The sequence below is a fragment of the Triticum urartu genome, chromosome 5 (assembly GCF_003073215.2).
Source record: "Triticum urartu cultivar G1812 chromosome 5, Tu2.1, whole genome shotgun sequence".
NCBI classification, from domain to species: domain Eukaryota; kingdom Viridiplantae; phylum Streptophyta; class Magnoliopsida; order Poales; family Poaceae; genus Triticum; species Triticum urartu.
Genome location: NC_053026.1, coordinates 559,034,842 through 559,060,892, shown reverse-complemented (window position 1 = coordinate 559,060,892; position 26,051 = coordinate 559,034,842). Strand labels below are relative to the sequence as shown.

At 42.4% G+C, this 26,051-nt stretch overlaps 1 protein-coding gene across 4 annotated transcripts; it reads right to left on the bottom strand.

Annotated features, from left to right (window-relative positions):
- Positions 1-373: 373 nt before the first annotated feature.
- Positions 374-4,539, bottom strand: LOC125510693 (serine/threonine-protein kinase Aurora-3-like). Of its 4 annotated transcripts, none has more exons than XM_048675942.1 (7): positions 4,371-4,539; positions 4,020-4,262; positions 3,118-3,213; positions 1,846-2,060; positions 1,682-1,754; positions 1,453-1,587; positions 374-659 (listed from the first exon to the last, which is right to left on the bottom strand). In XM_048675942.1, the coding sequence occupies exons 1-6, from the start codon at positions 4,464-4,466 to the stop codon at positions 1,471-1,473; spliced, it is 840 nt and encodes a 279-aa protein (XP_048531899.1). In that variant the 5' UTR covers positions 4,467-4,539; the 3' UTR covers positions 374-659; positions 1,453-1,470. The 4 variants fall into 4 exon arrangements, with proteins under 4 accessions (XP_048531899.1, XP_048531902.1, XP_048531900.1 ...); XM_048675945.1 differs by having other exon boundaries at positions 374-674; positions 1,463-1,587; XM_048675943.1 differs by having other exon boundaries at positions 1,463-1,587.
- Positions 4,540-26,051: the final 21,512 nt, after the last annotated feature.

Below are 26,051 nucleotides of genomic sequence, written 5' to 3'. Positions count from 1 at the left end.
TTTCCGGAGAAGTTTACATATTCCGGTACAAATTACTAGTTATCCCTTCATTAGTAAAAAATATTAGATTGTTCTTCATCTCTTGCTTGATCCATTGGGGGAATAGGAATTATAATTAGTTGATCGTGAATGTAGGAGCAAAAAACTTAGAGAGTAATGTAAACTTTTAAAAGGGGGGGGGGGGTACGGAAGCAAAAAACTTGTTTTCATGTAACACAGTACAGTACTATAAATGAGACCAAATCTGAACTCGGTCAGCAGTTCCATGCTGGGGACGGCGATGATTACTGCTGTGATTGCAATTTTGCGAGACATTTGGACCAGCGGAACAAAGATAGTATTCGGCAGTTCAGAACAGTGGTAGCGCTGCAGATGCACTGGATGGCACAATAGAGATGCACGACACTCTTATATTAGTTTACGGAGGGAGTATTTCAGAACACTGATTCACCACCAAGAAGGCATTAGTAGTAGTATCAGTAGGTTAACTTAAGAGAACCTCTCTGGAGAAAGGCCAGGTTCTATGGTACAAATCGGCCACAAAAAAAGAAAAAGCTATGGTACAGATGATGCTAACTGTTCACTTCTTCTATGTTTGGCATGTTGGCAAACAAGAACTTCGCCAAAATCCAGTCCGGCTTGCAACGGCAAGAAGTGCCCTGCGGAGAAAACAACTGCAGTTCATTAGGACAAGCAACGCCACCGGGGCAACAGATAGCACCAAACCATCAGTACCACATACTAAGCCTTCACGTTCATACATTGCATCTGGGAGTTCAATTCTCAGACATTATTTGGGAAAGATTGGCGAAATAGAAATGACGTTCGATCCTCCACAACCAAAATAGCGATTCATCATCTACGACTGGAAAAAGATTTTTCTACGTAGAGGACAGGTTACAGAAGGGCGGAACATGCCTGAACAAAGCAGCAAGGTTGGGGGTTGGTTACCTGCCCAACTAGGGATAAGACTGAATTTTCTAGCAATTTTCTGAGTAGCCTAACTGAATTTTCGAGTTCAGACAACAAACAACAGGAAGCTGCAAAATATCACAAAGTAATTCGACTAAAATACATATTCTACCCACTACCCAGGAGCAACGTAGCTCCCAGTCGTTATCAAGAAATCCGCAATATGAATTTAAGGTGGCATTGAAGCATGTTATATAAATTGATTAAACCATGTTTGAACTAATTTTCAAACAGGGTGACCTAGCATGTTACATAATCCGTTGTTTGCATTTCCAGGTGATATATTCTACGCTATCAAAATTCAAAATACTACAAAAATTGTCTAGAAATTGATCCAGAACGTTATATTTATAACTCATAGTTATCTCGATTAGCAAATGTACCACGCTAAGATTTTTAGTACAGTACAGGATTATAGGTTGACCAGTAACATCGTAAAATAACATGCATATTCAATTAGCCATTTAGTAGAACACATACATGGACTTACTAAGGAGCTTAGGCACTAGCTTTTTGCTCAATGCAACTCCCTGAAGGTTCTGCATTCTTTACAATCCATGGGTGCTTCAGAATATCGTCAAGAGAAATCCTCTTGCTCGAATCCTTCACTAGCAGCTGCATACAAAATTCATACATTCAACTTCATCACCTTAAAGGACATAATCCATTATTAAGAAAGAAGATTATAACCAATATTTTCAAATGTTACCTTGCAAATGAGATCCTTGGCATCTGCAGATATGTCACGAGTTTTAGGGAACAGCAAGTCCACTTTGACTATCCTGCTCAAAATTCATGTTGCGGAGAATGTGTATCAAAGGAAGATTGGGCAAAACACAAACACTGTAGCTACACAAACATTGTACCTCTTACCTCATCAGGGTATCTTGCTGCTCTGCAGCTTCAAAGGGTGGTGATCCATACAAAAACTCGTAGCACAGGATCCCTAAAGTCCAGTTGTCAACGGCGTAATCGTGAGCCTTTTTCTCTACCATCTCCGGTGCCAGGTAATCTATTGTGCCACAGAGTGTGTGACGTTTAGCATTTGATCGAACCGCCCATCCAAAATCTGCAATTTTAAGCCGGCCCTGTAAAATGGAAGCTGAGTGACTTCTATAAAAAAAGGCTCAGCAACTTATGCACAAACATAGAGTTAAAAGTGTCAACAGCAATCAGCTCTGACATATACCAATGTGGACAGCACAACAAATGATGTTCTTTACTGGTTTCGTACTCATATGGATGTGGACAGCACAACTAATAAGGCCTCTGACAGTATTTGATAGTCTCTACAGCGACAGAAGTATCTCTTCAGTAATCTCGAGAAAGTTATACAGGACATGCATCTATAAAGTAACCAGGTGTTCGGAGCCATATATAGTACACAAGTGCAAGTTGGTAAAATCATGTATGACCAACAGTACTTACCGGCAAAACGTGTACGTCAAAAAGAAATGGGACGCCCATGTAAATTGCTGGAATTTGCATTCGAATTATATACCTTTGGGATGTCAAATTTTATACTGCACTATTTTACTTACAAATAGTTATAGAGTAAGCTACTGCTTATCTGCTATTTCGTCTCTCTATAAAACCGATTTCAAAATAACCTAGAATTTCTCTACAGTTGGACTGATCATCAACGGTCATAAGTTCCCAACACATGAGATGCATAGTGCTTCAATTCACAATGTATAGCTCCTAAATTTTCCACATATATCTTAATAAAAGTTCAGGCTACAAGGGTATCTGGATAGTTTATGCTTGCAGCAAGGCAAATGGGATATATTGTCTGTTTTATTTTATCTCAAGTAATTTTCACATATCGGCCATATCTATAGAAAGAGATTGCGTAACTAATCACAATGCACAACATGCATTTCCTGGAAACATATATATTGCTTCATTAGTGGACAAAATGCATAGGTCCAGCTATTGTTTAATCTGTAGGCAGGCATAATTTACAACAATGATGTAGTCGGATTCCATGTTGTTGACAAACATGGATGGCAAAAAAAAGTGCATTTAACCTACTGGGTTATCAAAATATTGCCCCATATAAATTCTTAAAATACGCAGTTTCAGTTTGGTATGATTACACATAACAGTGGCAGAGAGGCAGCAACTGCATGCAGAAGAACCAACCTCGATATCAAGGAGCAAATTTTCCGGTTTGATGTCCCTGTGAATTACCTGCTTCTTGTGACAGTATGCCAGTGCACCAGCAAGGCTTGCTACATACTAAAGCAAAATAAAATGAATTGGATCAACAGAAATCCAGCGCAAAAATGATAAGTCAGTAGGAAAGCAATGTAGGTCCACCATGATTAACAGCCTGATGTGCTGTATATCAAAAGATCAGTACATGTCATGCTAAGCAGAGTGCAGTTTGACTGATTACTGTTCAGACAAAGGAAATATGGTTCTATTGTGTTTGGATCTTTGGGTTGGATGGTTTAGATCTCAGACTGAGCTGGAAGTGTCACTCCTGAGGTGGGTTTTCTGTACTGAAAATGCTACATTTGTTTTCACACCCATTCATGGAAGAGGGGTGAGGCTTTTCCTTGTGTTTTTATAGATGTTCTGGAGTTCTTGGGTTCTTCATCTTGCGGTGAAATACATAGATCCATTAAACCCAATGGAAATGAATAGCTCATACCAAAATTCTTAACGATCAGACAGATTACTACTTTCAATGGTTAATGAGAAACCAACATAACTAAGCACAGATTGTTTCAGAACACCTACTAATGAATATACTAAGCTTAGTCAGTACTCTTTTAACTGATCTTTCTACCTCTCACGACCTCAATCGAAGTAATACTTCACTAGTGAAATGCTAGAAAATGCCCCCTATCGAATTTTGTGGGCTCTTCTATGTGACAGTCAGAGCTCAGAATATTCCAGCTTCATTGCAGATTTTGAGATTTCAGACAGTTAATTCCACAAACGATAGCGAATAACAACTGGGCTTATCCAATCAATAAACGCCACACGGCTGGGGAAAAGTAACGCGGCAGGAAAGGGACAGGGTGGGGATAGCTCACGGTGGCGGCGGTCCGCTCGGAGAAGTGGCCGACGCTGCGGAGGAGCTTGTAGAGCTCCCCGCGGGCGGCGTACTCGAGGACGAGGACGACCCGCTCGGCGTCGTGGAACCAGGCGAAGAGGCGGAGCACGTTGGGGTGGTCGAGGCCGTGCTGGATCTCGATCTCCCGCCGCAGGTGCCCGTGGAACCGGTACTTCTCCAGCTTCGTCTTGTATATCACCTTGAGCGCCACCACGTAGCCGCTCTGGATCGCCAAGATTCTCCGGCGAGTCAGCCTCATCGGAGTTGAAAATTTTTGGGGGTGGGGGGACCGAAGCTCGAAGGTTTGGGGGATAGGGTTTGGAGGGCCTACCTGCCTCTCGCGGCCGAGATAGACCTTGCCGAACTTGCCCTCGCCGATGAACTTGCCGATGTCGAAGTCGGAGAGGCTCCACTGCCGCCGCTCCATCGGAGGTGAGAGGGGGACGGAGGCGCCGCGGAGAGACGTTGGGATTTCGTAATGGAGCGTGCGGAAGCCAACTTCTGTGTTCGGAGTAAGAAATCGATGGGGCGAATGTGGAATGGGCCTCTGTTGAATTTGGCCCGATCCCCATCCCTTGTTTTAGATGGGCCATTTGGAGCTACTTAGACCAGCCACGGTGAATAACAAATACTAGTGCCGCAGCCCGCAACTCAAAACAAATATAAATACTAGAGCTCCTATTCCGTGCGTCACGTGGCGGCGGTGAATTCAAAATAAGATCATGAATTTGAGAAAAAATGTTCAAGATTTTGAAAAAATGCTCTTGAAATTTAAAAAGGTGTTCATGAATATTTTTTTAAAAAAATCATGAATTTGAGAAAAAATGTTCGAGATTTTGAAAAAAATGCTCTTGAAATTTTAAAAGGTGTTCATGAATAAAAAAAATAAAAAAAATCATGAATTTGAAAATGCTCACTACTTTGAGAAAAAGCTCCATATTTCATAAAATGTTCATGAATTTGAAAAAATGTTCGTGGGTTTAAAAAGGTTCACAAATTTGAGAATTTTTCTCGGATTTCAAACAATATTCATGAATTTGAAAAACACAGGATGTCAAAAAATGTTCTCAAAATTTAAAAGCATTCACGAATAAAAAATGTTCTCATTTTTCAGAACAGTGGACTAATTTGAAAATTGTTTCCATATTTCTAAAATTTTCATAAAAGTAGAATTTTTTTTAAAAAGGACAGAAGAAAAAGGAAACCAAACGAAATAAAAAAATCAATTAAGGAAACACACGGGGGAAAGTAGAGAAAAAACACAAAACAAACGAAATGGCTGGCCCACTACTGTGGGCCAGGGTGCGTGTTTGGTCGCTATACCTCGACCCGCGTGGGGAATGGGGGTGATGTGACACTCCATGTAGGAAAGTGGGTGGCACCTCAAGTAGGGTTAAGATCTGCTACTACAACAAACTCTATGTTGTATTGAGTTGGACCAAAAAGACTAAATAAAACGGGCTTATTTTGTATTATTTAGGGCAATCCTATTCTGTGTTGGGTAGTTTCTCCCCACTACCTTGATATTTGGTTTGCTGACAACCAAAATGGCATACATCAAACCTAAACAATATACTAACAAGTACATTATGCGGAAATCCGTTGGTGCTTCCGGGAGCGCGCGCTCCTGCACGCGGAAAATATATTTTAAAGTGTAAAAAATTCCAAACAAAAATTTGGCGCATAGATCTCGACATTGTATATGTGCACGTCAAGTTTCGAGAAAACCAACATCTTATGTGGCTTGTGTAAAAACGACAAAAGGATGTCATGTGAAAAACATTTTTTAACACCGGATTTGTCTTTTTCACACGCGACGCATAAGTTGTCGGTTTTTCCCGAAACGACTTTGTGAGCATGTACAATATCAAGATGTACGCGTCAAGTTTTTGTTTGAAATTTTTTGACATTTCAAAATATGTGTAAAACACATTTTAAAAACCAGGAGCACATGCTCCCATGTGCCAAAACACCATCTCCGTACATTACGACAATATTAAAAGGTCACATCATTGCATGAGCGGGTTGAAACCCCTGATCAAAATATATAGTTCAGAGTTATAGACAACATGGGCTTGCCATGCCCGACACTAACATCTGACATCAAAACATACATGTTTTCAGACAATGAGGGGTGTTAGAACCACTAATCGAAATATACATTGCTACCAAACACTTTCAACATCAAAATGTAGCACACAACTTAACATAATAGTCAAGATCACCTTAACTTCCACTAGATGATCAAGCAAAATACACACTCTAAGATAGCTTGACCACACTGCATAGAAATAAATCACTTCACTCATCACATTCCAAACATTTCATAGCAGCCTCAGCCATCAACTTGTCAAAAATGGTTACTTCCCACACAAACTCAAGGGCCAACTCGAAGTGCATACTGGCTTCAGCTCATGACCATTGACGAAATTAAGCCAACCTTCGTCTGGGTACACAATTTAGCCTGACTTCCTCACCTTCACATGCCACATGTAGCTTCCACCAACCCTCAGGTTCATAGTGAGGTGCGTACCATTTTTACCTTTGAACATCCTTGCTCCAACCTTGTTTGGTAGAACTAAATCAGTGGATTCGAACTTATCGACTTCAATCTAGCACATAAATTTTCCGGATTTCCTGGGATGGTGCAAATGCCATACCAGATGTGGGCGACCTTATTGTTGCTCATGACAATGCTCACGGCAGTAGCTGCCTTGTGCACCATCTGTTTCTAAAGTCCTTTCAACTACTTACGTACTTCCTTCTTGCGCTTCCACATAACAGACTTGGAGCATTGATCACTTTTTGATTTGCCTTTCACATTGTGGCTCTGGCGTGAATTAAAAAGGACGCTTGGCGTGATGAGTAGGCCATGCAAAATCAGAGCCAGAAGAATCCTGCTCCGAATCTAACTCGGTGACCCTAACCATGGTATGTTCCGGAGAATAATTGTCCATAGGCCTATACAACAAAAGACATCAAACAAATAATTATTAGGTCACCTTTTTATCCGAATGCCAACAGATTAAGAGTACAGACTTACTTCAGACATATTCTAAAACATCCACACTACAACAGGGGCTCACACTGAGACAGTTCAAAATTGATCTCTACAGGCAAAGGAGATGTGATTCACAACAACAGTTCACAGTATGTTGCACGGATTTGTAGGGGAGTTGACCCATAACACAGGGAGCATGTACCTATAGGTAGATTTCAAGGGCGGGCAACGACAATGCTACTTCAAAGATCATGAGTCGACGATGACGTGGAAGAGCAAAACTTGATGGAAGGAAATGGCCGCCCAACGGATACCTTACAAGACATATGACAACATGGAATGGCCGCCTTCATCCTAACTAGTCGATGCAGAGGGGAAGAAGATCGATGGCCAGACATGGGGTTTTAGGGGAAAATGAAATTGTTGTAGGGAAAGATATTAAAGAACAAAATGAAATTGGTGTAGGAAAAGATATTAAAGAACATATGGTTCAAATTACTGTACACACTATGAGTTTGACTTTGACCATTGAAGATCATAAACGTTTAGCCCCAATTACAAAATGTTATGTGCGAGCCTTTGACAAGTTTCGTGTGACACGCCAAACAACTAGAGTAGTTTAGAGAATGATATTGGATACCCTGACAAGAACAACTAGAGGCTATGACAAGCCAAATAGGCGAGCGTCTCTGGTAAGCAAGACGCGACAAATGCTTTGACGGATCCATATCACTATAGAGGCATCCAAAAAAATTGTTAGAGGTTCCAATAAATGTAAATGGAAAACGCCTAATACAAAGGCACAACAAGTTGCGCAAGGCACCTAATGTTTTGTCGCTTCAACAAATACTGGTATCAAGCCTGACCGTCAGGTTGGACAAGGACGTGTGACGCTGACGACACGACCGATGACTATGGACCAACGAGGGTCAAAGACGTCTTGGGGTCACACGCCCTCATAGGTAAGTTATAAGCGTTTGATGGTTAGACATGAATGAAAGTGGACGGATATCAAAATAGGTTTTTGAGGGGTTAACAAGTGGATTAAGTTTTGCTATGGGTCATTTGGAACATCTATAACCAGGCACCTCAAAACCGCACTTATACACCCGGTCGGACGGCCCGGTAAAAAAATGAATCAGCCAGGCTCCTCACACCGGTCCCAAACGCCAGGCTGTCCGACACACCCTATACCTAGCCCAAATTTAAGGCAGATATAGAGAGGCTCGGGTGCGCCCGCCACGTCAACATGTCCCACCGTGGCTCTCACCTACCCCACATAAATCCCAAATCCAGATGAATCCTAGACTCGGTTGATGTCTACTATGCAACTTTGTTCTCGTATACTCTGCTCGGCCTCCAAGCGTAGAGTTTTGTAGGACAGCAATAAATTTTCCTCAAGTGGATGACCCAAGATTTATCAATCCGTGGGAGGTGTATGATGAAGATGGTCTCTCTCAAAGAATCCTGCAATCAAATACAAGCAATCTCTCGTGTCCCCAACACACACAATACAATGGTAAATTGTATAGGTGCACTAGTTCGGCGAATAAATGGTGATACAAGTGTAGTATGGATAGTAGATATAGGTTTTTTAATCTAAAATAACAAAACCAGCAAGGCAACAAGTAACAAAAGTGAGCACAAACAGTATTGCAATGCTTAGGAACAAGGCCTAGGGTTCATACTTTCGCTAGTGCAATCTCTCAACAGTGATAACATAATTGAATCATATAACAATCCCTCAACGTGCGACAAAGAATCACCCCAAAGTTTCTATCGGAGAGAGTAGGATGAAAACCTGTATCAACCTATGTGCCTAGATTACCCCTATGTCACCATGGGAATCCGCAGGTTAATTACCAAAACATATATCAAGTGACTCAATAGAATACCCCATTGTCACCACGACTATCCACATGCAAGACATACATCAAGTGATCTCAAATCCAATATTCAATCCAACATAACGAAATATCGAAGAGGAAGACTCAATTCATCACAACAAAGATTGAGAGGGGAGAACACCATATGATCCAACTATGTTAAACAAAGCTCATGGTACATCAAGATCATGCCAAATTAAGAACACGAGAGAGAGAGAGAGGGAGAGATCAAACACATAGCTACTGGTACATACCCCCAGCCCTGAGGGTGAACTACTCCCTCCTCGTCATGGATATCGCCGGGATGTTGAAGATGGCCTCCGGTGATGATTTCCCCTTCCGACAAGGTGCCGAAAAGGCCTCCAGATGGAATCTCTTTGAAACAGAGGCTTACTACTAGGGAAAAACCTAGTAGTAGCGCTGGTTTTGGAGCTATTAGTAGCCAGTAAGGCGCTACAGCTAACTGGTAGCAGTAGCGTTGGTTTCCTAGCGCTACTGATAGACGTAAGTAGCAGTAGCGTTTCTTCTAAAAAGCGCCACTGCTTATTTTTCCTAGTTTTTTAATTGCAGCTTAGTTTCGCTGTATTTGTATATGTTTTATATACAGTACTTTCATCATATGATTTTATGACCATGATTAGTTCATGTTGTCTCCACTTGAACCTAATCCACCTCGGGGATACACTAGCAGAATAGTAAAAAAAATTAAAATTAAAAGTTGAAGCAAAAGAAGCAGAAGTCATGCTTAATTACGAAAAAAGACTTGTCATTGTGACTTACTATATCCACTTCGAAGGTCTCATCCAGCTTGATGCTGAAGCACCTACCACCAACTAGGTGAGGCCTGTCGCACATGCCGCGTTCATCTTTGCAGTATTCGCACATATCGAATTCTTTTTCGTCGTCAAACATTTCCTATGTTCATATTTGAAATATTAATTAAAAATCGATCGAAGGCAACTACCAGGAAACTCAACACACAGATCACTATTACTCAATGTGCAACGGGTTGACTTTAGGTCTGCCGAGTCTTCCTTCCTAAACTCTCTTCTCACGTATATGGTGGGCACTCCCTCTCTGATATTGCGACCGTCGGTGATGGTCGCTACTCCTTCTTCGCCTAGTGCATAACAAAGGTCTAGCACAAAGAGAAGAAGGAGAAGTGACCCCCATGACAACAGTCGACATTCTTCTTCTCTCATATATGGTGGAGACTCTCCCTCACCGATTTTTTGACTGTCATGTATATGGAGCCCCGACAGACTTAAAGTTAACTCGAAATGTTGTTTGATTCTCTTTCTAGCAAATCCGAGGCACTCAATATTTCCTACATATTCTAGCACAAGTCATGCTTAAATTCATGGAAAAATCCAGCATGACCTTTGCTAAAGTAGGACTATCGAGCGTCTGAAATTTGCTGGAACGGAAATGAATCAACACTCCGGCAAAACATAGATACAAAGATGTCCATACACATACAACGATGCTTAAACTTGCAATTCCATCCGGATCAATTATCATAAGCATTTTCACATGAGCTCACCGACTAAATACCCTAGTTCTACTCTATTCAACATATCGAGGAGTAGAGAAGGAGGAGGTGGACTTTTAGCTCACTGACTCAGGTGTAGAGGAAGTAGCTAGAGGTAGCTTGGATGACGATCATGAAGGAAATATGCCCTAGAGGCAATAATAAAGTTGTTATTTATATTTCCTTATATCATGATAAATGTTTATTATTCATGCTAGAATTGTATTAACCGAAAACTTAGTACATGTGTGAATACATAGACAAAACAAAGTGTCACTAGTATGCCTCTACTTGACTAGCTCGTTGAATCAATGATGGTTATGTTTCCTAACCATAGACATGAGTTGCCATTTGATTAACGGGATCACATCATTAGAGAATGATGTGATTGACTTGACCCATTCCGTTAGCTTAGCATTTAATCGTTTAGTATGTTGCTATTGCTTTCTTCATGACTTATACATGTTCCTATGACCATGAGATTATGCAACTCCCGTTTACCGGAGGAAAACTTTGTGTGCTACCAAACGTCACAACATAACTGGGTGATTATAAAGGTGCTCTACAGGTGTCTCTGAAGGTACCTGTTGAGTTGGCGTATTTCGAGATTAGGATTTGTCACTCTGATTGTCGGAGAGGTATCTCTGGGCCCACTCGGTAATGCACATCACTATAAGCCTTGCAAGCATTGTAACTAATGAGTTAGTTGCGGGATGATGTATTACGGGATGAGTAAAGAGACTTGCCGGTAACGAGATTGAACTAGGTATTGAGATACCGACGATCGAATCTCGGGCAAGTAACATACCGATGACAAAGGGAACAACGTATGTTGTTATACGGTTCGACCGATAAAGATCTTCGTAGAATATGTAGGAGCCAATATGGGCATCCAAGTTCTGATATTGGTTATTAACCAGAGAAGTGTCTCGGTCATGTCTACATAGTTCTCAAACCCGTAGGGTCCGCACGCTTAAACGTTCGTTGACGATATAGTATTTATGAGTTATGTATGTTGGTAACCGAATGTTGTTCGGAGTTCCAGATAAGATCACGGACACGACGAGGAACTCCGTAATGGTCCGGAGATAAAGTTTGATATAGGGGATAATAGTGTGGTCTCCGGAAGGGTTCCGGAATTAACCAGAAGGGGTTCCGGATGTTTCCCGAAATGTTTGGGTACGAGAACACTTTATTTGTGCCAAAGGGTAAAGCCCACAAGGTTTTTGGAAAGCTCAAAAGGAAGTTTTGCGGAGTCTAGGGGCCAGACGCCAGGGTCCCTGGCGTCTGGGTCGAGACGCCCGGAACCCTAGCGTCGGGCCCTGGAGTTCGAGAAGGACTCTTGCCTTTCGGGTGAAACCGACTTTGTGGAGGCTTTTACTCCAAATTTCAACCCCAAGGCTCAACATATAAATAGAGGGGTAGGGCTAGCACCCAAGAGAGATCAAGAAACACCAAGCCGTGTGCCGGCAACCCCGTCCCCTCTAGTTTATTCTCCGTCATAGTTTTCGTAGTGCTTAGGCGAAGCCCTGTGAAGATTGTTCTTCACCAACACCGTCACCACGCCGTCGTGCTGCCGGAACTCATCTACTACTTCGCCCCTCTTGCTGGATTAAGAAGGCGAGGACGTCATCGAGCTGAACGTGTGCTGAACGCGGAGGTGCCGTACGTTCGGTACTTGATCGGGACGGATCGTGAAGGTGTACGACTACATCAACCGCGTTGATAAACGCTTCCGCTTTCGGTCTACGAGGGTACGTAGACATACTCTCCCCTCTCGTTGCTATGCATCACCATGATCTTGTGTGTGCATAGGATTTTTTTTTGAAATTACTACGTTCCCCTACAGATCACTCCAAGGAGACACGGCTCTATAAAGCCTGCATATTCCACCGAGTAAAATTTTAATTAGATCATCAAATCTCATATAGCATTCCTTGATGACAAAGTGATAATGACATAAATTCAACTACTTCTATTAATTTAACTAGTTCAACTAAGCACTTACTAAAAATAAACTAGTTCTATTAATTTTCTTACTAAAAATAAACTAGTTCTATAGTAAAATTTTAATTAGATCATCAAATATCATATACCTAAATTTTCTTACTAAAAATAAACTAGTTCTATTAATTCAACTAGTTCAACTAAGCACTTACTATATATAGATAGATCAACTAGTTCCATCCATCTATCTATATATCCTCATAAACCCTAGTACTAAAAAATTTATTCTTAAATTCCGTTACTAAAAAACTTTTTATTACAGAAAGCAGGAGGAGGAGGTGGGACGAGGAGGGGGAGGAGGGAGGAGGAGGGAGGAGGCCGTTGGAGGGAGGAGGAGGGGGCTACTAGAGGGAGGAGTAGGGATGAGGAGGGCGGAGAGGGAGGGAGTTACCTGAAGGAAATATGCCCTATAGGCAATAATAAAGTTATTATTTATTTCCTTATATCATGATAAATGTTTATTATTCATGCTAGAATTGTATTAACCGGAAACATAATACATGTGTGGATACATAGACAAACAGAGTGTCACTAGTATGCCTCTACTTGACTAGCTCGTTAATCAAAGATGGTTATGTTTCCTAACCATGGACAAAGAGTTGTTATTTGATTAACGGGATCACATCATTAGGAGAATGATGTGATTGACTTGACCCATTCCGTTAGCTTAGCACCCGATCGTTTAGTATGTTGCTATTGCTTTCTTCATGACTTATACATGTTCCTATGACTATGAGATTATGCAACTCCCATTTACCGGAGGAACACTTTGTGTGCTACCAAACGTCACAATGTAACTGGGTGATTATAAAGGTTCTCCACAGGTGTCTCCAAAGGTACTTGTTGGGTTGGCGTATTTCGACATTAGGATTTGTCACTCCGATTGTCGGGGAGGTATCTCTGGGCCCTCTCGGTAATGCACATCACTTAAGCCTTGCAAGCATTGCAACTAATGAGTTAGTTGCGGTATGATGTATTACGGAACGAGTAAAGAGACTTGCCGGTAACGAGATTGAACTAGGTATTGAGATACCGACGATCGAATCTCGGGCAAGTAACATACCGATGACAAAGGGAACAACGTATGTTGTTATGCGGTCTGACCGATAAAGATCTTCGTAGAGTATGTGGGAGCCAATATGAACATCCAGGTTCCGCTATTGGTTATTGACCGGAGACGTGTCTCGGTCATGTCTACATAGTTCTCGAACCCGTAGGGTCCGCACGCTTAACGTTTCGATGACAGTTATATTATGAGTTTATATGTTTTGATGTACCGAAGGTTGTTCGGAGTCCCGGATGTGATCACGGACATGACGAGGAGTCTCGAAATGGTCGAGACATGAAGATTGATATATTGGAAGCCTATCTTTGGATATTGGAAGTGTTCCGGGTGAAATCAGGATTTTACCGGAGTACGGGGAGGTTACCGGAACCCCCCGGGGACTTAATGGGCCTTAGTGGGCCTTGGTGGAAAGAGAGGAGAGGCGGCCAGGGCATGGGCCGCGCCCCTCCCCCCTAGTCCGAATAGGACAAGGAGAGGGGGGCGGCGCCCCCCCCTTCCTTCTTCTCCTCCACCTCTTTCCCCTCTCTCTCCTAGTCCAACAAGGAAAAAGGGGGGGAGTAGGAATCCTCCTGGCGCGCCCCTCTCTAGGCCAGCCGCACCCCCCTTGCTCCTTTATATACAGTGGCAGGGGCACCCCATAGACACAACAATTGATCGTTTGATCTTTTAGCCGTGTGCGGTGCCCCCCTCCACCATAAGTCCACCTCGATAATACTGTAGCGGTGCTTAGGCGAAGCCCTGTGTCGGTAGAACATCATCATCGTCACCACGCCGTCGTGCTGACAAAACTCTCCCTCAACACTCGGCTGGATCGGAGTTCGAGGGATGTCATCGGGCTGAACGTGTGCTGAACTCGGAGGTGCCGTACTTCGGTACTTGATCGGTCGGATCATGAAGACGTACGACTACATCAACCGCGTTGTGCTAACGCTTCCGCTTTCGGTCTACGAGGGTACGTGGACAACACTCTCCCCTCTCATTGCTATGCATCACCATGATCTTGCGTGTGCGTAGGAATTTTTTTGAAATTACTACGTTCCCCAACAGTGGCATCCGAGCCAGGTTTTATGCGTAGATGTCATATGCACGAGTAGAACACAAGTGAGTTGTGGGCGATATAAGTCATACTGCTTACCAGCATGTCATACTTTGGTTCGACGGTATTGTTGTATGAAGCGGCCCGAACCGACATTACGCGTACGCTTACGCGAGACTGGTTCTACCGACGTGCTTTGCACACAGGTGGCTGGCGGGTGTCAGTTTCTCCAACTTTAGTTGAACCGAGTGTGGCTACGCCCGATCCTTGCGAAGGTTAAAATAGCACCAACTTGACAAAGTATCGTTGTGGTTTTGATGCGTAGGTAAGAACGGTTCTTGCTAAGCCCGTTGCAGCCACGTAAAATTTGCAACAACGAAGTAGAGGACGTCTAACTTGTTTTTGCAGGGCATGTTGTGATGTGATACGGTCAAGACATGATGCTAAATTTTATTGTATGAGATGATCATGTTTTGTAACCGAGTTATCGGCAACTGACAGGAGCCATATGGTTGTCGCTTTATTGTATGCTATGCAATCGCCCTGTAATGCTTTACTTTATCACTAAGCGGTAGCGATAGTCATGGAAGCATAAGATTGGCGAGACGACAACGATGCTACGATGGAGATCAAGGTGTCGCGCCGGTGACGATGGTGATCATGACGGTGCTTCGGAGATGGATATCATAAGCACAAGATGATGATGGCCATATCATATCACTTATATAGATTGCATGTGATGTTTATCTTTTATGCATCTTATCTTGCTTTGATTTACGGTAGCATTATAAGATGATCCCTCACTAAATTATCAAAGTATAAGTGTTCTCCCTGAGTATGCACCGTTGCGAAAGTTCTTCGTGCTGAGACACCACATGATGATCGGGTGTGATAGGCTCCACGTTCAAATACAACGGGTGCAAAACAGTTGCACACGCGGAATACTCAGGTTAAACTTGACGAGCCTAGCATATAACAGATATGGCCTCGGAACACGGAGACCGAAAGGTCGAGCGTGAATCATATAGTAGATATGATCAACATAGTGATGTTCACCATTGATACTACTCCATCTCACGTGAGGATCGGGCATGGGTTAGTTGATATGGATCACGTGATCACTTAGAGGATTAGAGGGATGTCTATCTAAGTGGGAGTTCTTAAATAATATGATTAATTGAACTTAAATTTATCATGAACTTAGTACCTGATAGTATCTTACTTGTCTATGTTGATTGTAGATAGATGGCCCGTGCTGTTGTTCCATTGAATTTTAATGCATTCCTTGAGAAAACAAAGTTGAAAGATGATGGTAGCAATTACACGGACTGGGTCCGTAACTTGAGGATTATCCTCATTGCTGCTCAGAAGAATTACGTCCTGGAAGCACCGTTGAGTGCCAGGCCTGCTGCTGATGCAACTGGCGATGTTAAGAACGTCTGGCAGAGCAAAGCCAATGACTAATCGATAGTTCAGTGTGCCATGATTTACGGCTTAGAACCGGGACTTCAACGATGTTTTGAACGTCATGGAGCATATGAGATGTTCCAGGAGTTGAAGTTAATATTTCAAAAGAATGCCCGGATTGAGAGATATGAAGTCTCCAATAAGTTCTATAGCTGCAAGATGGAGGAGAATAGTTCTGTCAGTGAGCATATACTCAAGATGTCTGGGTACTGCAATCACTTGATTCAACTGGGAGTTAATCTTCCGGATGATAGCGTCATTGACAGAATTCTCCAATCACTGCCACCAAGCTACAAGAGCTTCGTGATGAACTATAATATGCAAGGGATGGATAAGACAATTCCCGAGCTCTTCGCAATGCTAAAGGCAGCGGAGGTAGAAATCAAGAAGGAGCATCAAGTGTTGATGGTCAATAAGACCACCAGTTTCAAGAAAAAGGGCAAAGGGAAGAAGAAGGGGAACTTCAAGAAGAACATCAAGCAAGTTGCTGCTCAGGAGAAGAAACCCAAGTCTGGACCTAAGCCCGAGACTGAGTTCTTCTACTGCAAGCAGACTGGTCACTGGAAGCGGAACTGCCCCAAGTATTTGGCGTATAAGAAGGATGGCAAGGTGAACAAAGGTATATGTGATATACATGTTATTGATGTGCACCTTACTAATGCTCGCAGTAGCACCTGGGTATTTGATATTGGTTCTGTTGCTAATATTTGCAACTCGAAACAGGGGCTACGGATTAAGCGAAGATTGGCTAAGGACGAGGTGACGATGCGCGTGGGAAATGGTTCCAAAGTCGATGTGATCGCGGTCGACACGCTACCTCTACATCTACCTTCGGGATTAGTATTAGACCTAAATAATTGTTATTTGGTGCCAGCATTGAGCATGAACATTATATCTGGATCTTGTTTGATGCAAGACGGTTATTCATTTAAATCAGAGAATAATGGTTGTTCTATTTATATGAGTAATATCTTTTATGGTCATGCACCCTTGAGGAGTGATCTATTTTTGCTAAATCTCGATAGTGGTGATACACATATTCATAATATTGAAACCAAAAGATGTAGAGTTGATAATGATAGTGCAACTTATTTGTGGCACTGCCGTTTAGGTCATATCGGAGTAAAGCACATGAAGAAACTCCATATTGACAGACTTTTGGAACCACTTGATTATGAATCACTTGGTACTTGCGAACCATGCCTCATGGGCAATATGACTAAAACGTCGTTCTCCGGAACTATGGAGAGAGCAACAGATTTGTTGGAGATCATACATACAGATGTATATGGTCCGATGAATGTTGAGGCTCGTGGCAGATATCGTTTTTTCTCACCTTCACAGATGATTTAAGCAGATATGGGTATATCTACTTAATGAAACATAAGTTTGAAACATTTGAAAAGTTCAAATAATTTCAGAGTGAAGTTGAAAATCATCGTAACAAGAAAATAAAGTTTCTACGATCTGATCGTGGAGGAGAATATTTGAGTTATGAGTTTGGTCTTCATTTGAAACAATGTGGAATAGTTTCACAACTCACGCCACCCGGAACACCATAACGTAATGGTGTGTCTGAACGTCTTAATCATACTTTACTAGATATGGTGCGATCTATGATGTCTCTTACTGATTTACCGCTATTGTTTTGGGGTTATGCTTTAGAGATAGCCGCATTCACCTTAAATAGGGCACCATCGAAATCCGTTGAGACGACGCCTTATGAACTGTGGTTTGGTAAGAAACCAAAGTTGTCATTTCTGAAAGTTTGGGGCTGCGATGCTTATGTGAAAAAGCTTCAACCTGATAAGCTCGAACCCAAAACAGAGAAATGTGTCTTCATAGGATACCCAACGGAGACTGTTGGGTACACCTTCTATCATAGATCCGAAGGCAAGACTTTTGTTGCTAAATTCAGAGTTTTTCTAGAGAAGGTGTTTCTCTCGAAAGAAGTGAGTGGGAGGAAAGTAGAACTTGATGAGGTAACTGTACCTGCTCCCTTATTGGAAAGTAGTTCATCACAGAAACTGGTTTCTACGACACCTACACCAATTAGTGAGGAAGTTAATGATGATGATCATGAAACTTTAGATCAAGTTGTTACTGAACCTCGTAGGTCAACCAGAGTAAGATCCGCACCAGAGTGGTACAATAATCCTGTTCTAGAAGTTATGTTACTAGACCATGACGAACCTACGAACTATGAAGAAGCGATGGTGAGCCCAGATTCCGCAAAATGGCTTGAAGCCATGAAATCTGAGATGGGATCCATGTATGAGAACAAAGTGTGGACTTTGGTTGTCTTGCCCGTTGATCGACAAGCAATTGAGAATAAATGGATCTTCAAGAAGAAGACTGACGCTGACGGTAATGTTACTGTCTATAAAGCTCGACTTGTTGCAAAAGATTTTCCACAAGTTCAAGGGATTGATTACGATGAGACCTTCTCACCCGTAGCGATGCTTAAGTTTGTCCGAATCATGTTAGCAATTGCCACATTTTATAATTATGAAATTTGGCAAATGGATGTCAAAACTGCATTCCTGAATGGATTTTTGGAAGAAGAGTTGTATATGATGCAACCAGAAGGTTTTATCGATCCAAAGGGAGCTAACAAAGTGTGCAAGCTCCAGCGATCCATTTATGGACTGGTGCAAGCCTCTCAGAGTTGGAATAAACGCTTTGATAGTGTGATCAAATCATTTGGTTTTATACAGACTTTTGGAGAAGCCTGTATTTACAAGAAAGTGAGTGGGAGCTCTCTAACATTTCTAATATTATATGTGGATGACATATTGTTGATTGGAAATGATATAGAATTTATGGATAGCATAAAGGGATACTTGAATAAGAGTTTTTCAATGAAAGACCTCGGTGAAGCTGCTTACATATTGGGCATCAAGATCTGTAGAGATAGATCAAGACGCTTAATTGGACTTTCACAAAGCACATAACTTGACAAAGTTTTGAAGAAGTTCAAAATGGATCAAGCAAAGAAAGGGTTCTTGCCTGTGTTACAAGGTGTGAAATTGAGTAAGACTCAATGCCCGACCACTGCAGAAGATAGAGAGAAAATGAAAGATGTTCCCTATGCTTCAGCCATAGGCTCTATCATGTATGCAATGCTGTGTACCAGACCTAATGTGTGCCTTGCTATAAGTCTAGCAGGGAGGTACCAAAGTAATCCAGGAGTGGATCATTGGACAGCGGTCAAGAACATCCTGAAATACCTGAAAAGTACTAAGGATATGTTTCTCGTTTATGGAGGTGACAAAGAGCTCATCGTAAACGGTTACGTTGATGCAAGCTTTGACACTGATCCGGATGATTCTAAATCGCAAACCGGATACGTGTTTACATTGAACGGTGGAGCTGTCAGTTGGTACAGTTCTAAACAAAGCGTTGTGGCGGGATCTACGTGTGAAGCGGAGTACATAGCTGCTTCGGAAGTAGCAAATGAAGGAGTCTGGATGAAGGAGTTCATATCCGATCTAGGTGTAATACCTAGTGCATCTGGTCGAATGAAAATCTTTTGTGACAATACTGGTGCAATTGCCTTGGCGAAGGAATCCAGATTTCACAAGAGAACCAAGCACATCAAGAGACGCTTCAATTCCATCCGGGATTTTGTCCACGTGGGAGACATAGAAATTTGCAAGATACATACGGATCTGAATGTTGCAGACCCGTTGACTAAGCCTCTTCCACGAGCAAAACATGATAAGCACCAAGACTCCATGGGTGTTAGAATCATTACTGTGTAATCTAGATTATTGACTCTAGTGCAAGTGGGAGACTGAAGGAAATATGCCCTAGAGGCAATAATAAAGTTATTATTTATTTCCTTATATCATGATAAATGTTTATTATTCATGCTAGAATTGTATTAACCGGAAACATAATACATGTGTGAATACATAGACAAACAGAGTGTCACTAGTATGCCTCTACTTGACTAGCTCGTTGATCAAAGATGGTTAAGTTTCCTAACCATTGACATGTGTTGTCATTTGATTAACGGGATCACAGCATAGGAGAATGATGTGATTGACTTGACCCATTCCGTTAGCTTAGCACCCGATCGTTTAGTATGTTGCTATTGCTTTCTTCATGACTTATACATGTTCCTATGACTATGAGATTATGCAACTCCCGTTTACCGGAGGAACACTTTGTGTGCTACCAAACGTCACAACGTAACTGGGTGATTATAAAGGTAGCTCTACATGTGTCTCCAATGGTAGATGTTGGGTTGGCGTATTTTGAGAATAGGATTTGTCACTCCGATTGTCGGAGAGGTATCTCTGGTCCCTCTCGGTAATGCAGATCACATAAGCCTTGCAAGCATTGCAACTAATGAGTTAGTTGTGAGATGATTTATTACGGAACGAGTAAAGAGACTTGCCGATAACGAGATTGAACTAGGTATTGGATACCGACGATCGAATCTCGGGCAAGTAACATACCGATGACAAAGGGAACAACGTATGTTGTTATGCGGTCTGACCGATAAAGATCTTCGTAGAATATGTAGGAGCCAATATGAGAATCCAGGTCCTGCTATTGGTTATTGACCGGAGACGTGTCTCGGTCATGTCTACATTGTTCTCGAACCGTAGGGTCCGCACGCTTAACGTTACGATGACAGTTCTTATGATTTTATGCATTTTGATGTACCGAAGTTAGTTCGGAGTCCCGGATATGATCATGGACATGACGAGGAGTCTCGAAATGGTCGAGACATAAAGATTGATATATTGGAAGCCTATGTTTGGATATCGGAAGTGTTCCGGGTGAAATCAGGATTTTACCGGAGTACCGGGAGGTTACCGAAACCCCCCGGGAGCTATATGGGCCTTAGTGGGCTTTAGTGGAAAGGAGAAAGGGGCAGCCCAAGGTGGGCCACACGCCTCCCCCTCCCCTAGTCCTATTAGGACAAGGAGAGGTGGCCGGCCCCCTCTCTCTCTTCCCCCCTCAAGGAATCCTATTCCAACTAGGATTGGGGGGGGAGTCCTACTCCCGGTAGGAGTAGGACTCCTCCTGCGCGCCTCCATAGGGCTGGCCGCACCCCTCCCCCTTGGCTCCTTTATATACAGAGGCAGGGGGCCACCCTAGAACACACAAGTTGATCCTTGAGATCGTTCCTTAGCCGTGTGCGGTGCCCCCTGCCACCATATTCCACCTCGATCATATCGTTGTAGTGCTTAGGCGAAGCCCTGCGTCGGTAGAACATCAAGATCGTCACCACGCCGTCGTGCTGACGGAACTCTTCCCCGATGCTTTGCTGGATCGGAGCCCAGGGATCGTCATCGAGCTGTACGTGTGCTAAGAACTCGGAGGTGCCGGAGTAACGGTGCTTGGATCGGTCGGATCGGGAAGACGTACGACTACTTCCTCTACGTTGCATCAATGCTTCCGCAGTCGGTCTGCGTGGGTACGTAGACAACACTCTCCCCTCTCGTTGCTATGCATCACCATGATCTTGCGTGTGCGTAGGAAAATTTTGAAATTACTACGTTCCCCAACAATATTATCCAAACTTTTACACCGGAAGAGCACATAAAAGAGTCCTTCCGGAACACTCCAAAATCGTCAAAATAAGGAGGCATGTGATACGGTAAGTAAACAAACTCCGAAAAATCCGCAAAAATATTTTTATCAGTTTTGGAATATTTTAAAATTTTGGAAATAAAGAAACTTCCAGGAAGCGTCGCCTGGTGGGCACAAGACACCAGGGCACGCCAGGCTGGCCTGGCGCGCCCAGGTGGGTTGTGCCCACTTGGGACACCTTCCTAACTCCGTTTTTCTACCATGTACTTGTCCTCCAAGATAAAATTATCTATATATACTTCCCGAACCTGCTGATTACCGTATCATGGAGAAATCCTCTGTTCTCTTTTCTTGCTGTTTTCTATGAGATCCCATCTACCATGGCCTCCTCAAACTCCTCCAAGGACAAGTTCTTCAAGAACGTCATCAACCCATATCTGTGGGAGGTGGTGCAGCACCCTCAGGTCATCCAGATGCATGAGGGGGTGCTTCACCTCCGCGATGTGCCTTGTCCCAAGGGGACGGGAACCATGGAGGCCGGGCTTGAAGCTGTGGAGCAAGATGTCTTCTGGTGCAAGGGGATGGTGGAGCATGGGCTCAATGTCAATCACCTCATGATCACGGACCTTTCCCGTGATCTCAAGGTGGATGGCAAGCCCATGAAGGACATCATCTTCACCTTCAACGAGCAAATGAACTTCCTCCAAAGCCAGATCTATGATCTTCAAAACCAAGTCTTTGAATATGAGGCAAGGTTTAAAGGTATGAGTTTGGCTGCTAGTTGCAGGACTCGTGAGACCCACTCTTCCTCTCATGATGGTAGACCACTGCCATGGAAATCTGAGGACAAGGCTTCTTCTTCATCACCACCATCATCTTCTTCACCACAAAAGGAAAATTGAGTATCGGGTATGGGCACTCCCCTTGGCTTCCGCCAAGCTTGGGGGAGGTGCCCCGGTATCATATCATCCCACTATCTTTTTGCTTTTACTTATTTTAGTTTGATCATTTGCTTTTAGATGAAATAAAGTTTAGTTTTATCCTTTCTTCTTTAAGAGTTTGCTTAGTGATCTATCCTTGTAACCGCGTGCAAGTTATATCATAAAGTTAGTTTGAGTTTTTGCTTTCTTTACTTTCATGGTGCAAATAAAGAAAAGAAATAAAGAAAGAAAAAGAGAAAGGAAATAAATGAAGAATGGAAACAAATCAATAAGATTATATACTAATCCTATGGTAGGTGATGGCACCACATAAGGAAAAGTATAAGTAGAAAATTTTATTAGAGATTGACAAACATAGCATTAGTCAATGATGCAACTCATGAAAGAATTAATAAGGGAGGAGAAGATTCACATATAGATATACTATCCTAGAAATCTTTTGTGATTGTGAGCCCTCGTCAAAATATTATATGCCAAAATTGTTGACGCCGGACAATGAAGACAACTTAATGGTTTATGTTTGTTTATATTCACATAGAAGTCATATTGTCATAGATCCTTGAACATGTGGTGCTTGCCCCCTAACTTTGCTAGCCAAAAATTCTGTAATAAGTAGAGATACTACTTGTGCATGCAAAAACCCTTAAACCCAAATCTTTTTCAAGAGTCCACCGTACCTACCTAGGGATTGAGCAAGATCCCTCAAGTAAGTTGTCATCGGTGCAAAAATGCAATAAAATTTGCTTCTAAAAGTGTGAGATCATTTAGTGTAAGAGAAAATTGAGCATTGTACGAACTTGGATGACAAAGAATAAAAGCGACAGACTGCATAATAAAGGTTGCCATATTAAGGGGCAACACAACGTGACGTTCTCTTGCACTAAGGGATTGAGCATACAAACAAATAAGCGCATGGCAACCTGTGCTTCCCTCTGCGAAGGGCCTATCTTTTACTTTTATGCAAAGAGTCAAAGTTTTTCTCTATATTCCTTTTATTTTTATCTTTTGGCAAGCATCATGTGGTGAGGAAAGATCTAGGCACATATGTCTAGTTGAATATAGATAGCATGAGTTATTATTGTTGACATCGCCCTTGAGGTGAGTATGTTGGGAGGCGAAACTATAAGCCCCTATCTTTCTATGTGTCCAGTTGAGACGTTTTGTTCATGGGTACAAAGTGAGTGTTAGCAATCATAGAAGACTATATGATGGTTGAGTATGTGGACTTGACTAAAGGCTCCGACACCTGACCCTGCCTGAAAAGATGATGAATTGTAGTTGCAAAGTTCACTGAGAACACAGTTTGCTGGTTTTTAATAGAGTTTTTGCTTTATACTTCGATTATGTGATGAACGGTTACTTATTAGTAGGAAGTATATAATGCAAGTTCCATCATAAAAGTCCTATGTTAAATTTTGTTGTTGTTATAATAATCAACATGATGCTTCTATGTCCGTATTTTGTTTTTATCGACACCTCTCTCTCGAAGCATGTGGACATGTTTTTCAATTTCGGTTTTCGCTTGAGGACAAACGAGGTCTAAGCTTGGTGGAGTTGATACATCCATTTTGCATCATGTTTTTCTACTATTATTTATAATGTTTTTATCCATAATAATGCTTTTTGGAGTAATTCTAATGCATTTTCTCTCATAATTTGCAAGGAACACACCAAGAGGGAGAATTCCGGCAACTGGAAATCTGGACCTGGAAAAGCTACGTCAGGCCACCTATTCTGCACAACTCCAAATGAGCTGAAACTTCATGGAGATTTTTGATGGATTATTTAAGAAATACTGGAGCCAATAAACACCAGAGGGGGCCACCAGGTGGGCACAACCCACCTGGGCGTGCCCTAGTGGGTTGTGGCCTCCTCGGCCCACCTCCGGTGCCCATCTTCTGGTATATAAGTGGTTTTGACCTAGAAAAAAAAATAAGAGGAGGACTTTCGGGACGAAGCGCTGCCGCCTCGAGGCGGAACTTGGGCAGGAGCACTTTTGCCCTCCGGTGGAGCGATTCTACCGGGGGAACTTCCTCCCCGGAGGGGGAAAACATCGTCATCATCACCACCAACAACTCTCCCATCTTGGGGAGGGCAATCTCCATCAACATCTTCACCAACACCTTCTCATCTCAAACCCTAGTTCATCTCTTGTATTCAATCTTGTTACCGGAACTATAGATTGGTGCTAGGGGTGACTAGTAGTGTTGATTACATCTTGTAGTTGATTACTATATGGTTTATTTGGTGGAAGATTATATGTTCAGATCCATTATGCATATTAATACCCCTTTGATCATGAGCATGTTTATCGTTTGTGAGTAGTTACCTTTGTTCTTGAGGTCACGGATAAATCATGTTGCAAGTAATCATGTGAATTTGATATGTGTTCGATATTTTGATGGTATGTATGTTGTTATTCCCTTAGTGGTGTCATGTGAACGTAGACTACATGACACTTCACCATATTTGGGCCTAAGGGAATGCATTGTGGAGTAGCAAATAGATGATGGGTTGCGAGAGTGACAGAAACTTAAACCCCAGTTTATGCGCTATTTCTTAAGGGACCGATTGGATCCTAGAGTTTAATGCTATGGTTAGAATTTATTATTAATACTTTTCTCGTAGTTGCAGATGCTTGCGGGAGGGTTAATCATAAGTAGGAGGTTTGTTCAAGTAAGAACAACACGTAAGCACCGGTCCACCCACATATCAAATTATCAAAGTAGCAAACACAAATCGAACCAACATGATGAAAGTGACTAGATGAAATTCCCGTGTACCCTCAAGAACACTTTGCTTATTATAAGAGACCGTTTGGGCCTGTCCTTTGCCTCAAAAGTATTGGGCTACCTTGCTGCATACTTGTTACTATTATCGTTACTCGCTCGTTACAAATTATCTTGTTATCAAACTACTCGCTACTTACAGTTTCAACACTTGCAGACATCGCCTTACTAAAAACTACTTGTCATTTCCTTCTGCTCCTCGTTGGGTTTGACACTCTTACTTATCAAAAAGAGCTACAATTGATCCCCTATACTTGTGGGTCATCAGTGCATCTTGTGGAGGATAATGCAAAGTAGAAGGACCAACTTGAGAAAGGCCTTGTGTATTGCATACAAGGTGAGAATAACTTCAACGACCTTTGGAGCAATCAAAAGGAAGTTGTGGGTAAGGAGGGTGTCGGTGTCAAAACCGGCGGATCTCGGGTAGGGGGTCCCGAACTGTGCGTCTAGGCCAAATGGTAACAGGAGGCAAGGGACACGAAGTTTTACCCAGGTTCGGGCCCTCTCGATGGAGGTAAAACCCTACGTCCTGCTTGATTAATATTGATGATATGGGTAGTACAAGAGTAGATCTACCACGAGATCAGAGAGGCTAAACCCCAGAAGCTAGCCTATGGTATGATTGTTGATGTGTATGTTGTCCTACGGACTAAAACCCTCTGGTTTATATAGACACCGGATAGGGTTAGGGTTACATAGAGTCGGTTACAATGGTAGGAGATCTGCATATCCGTATCG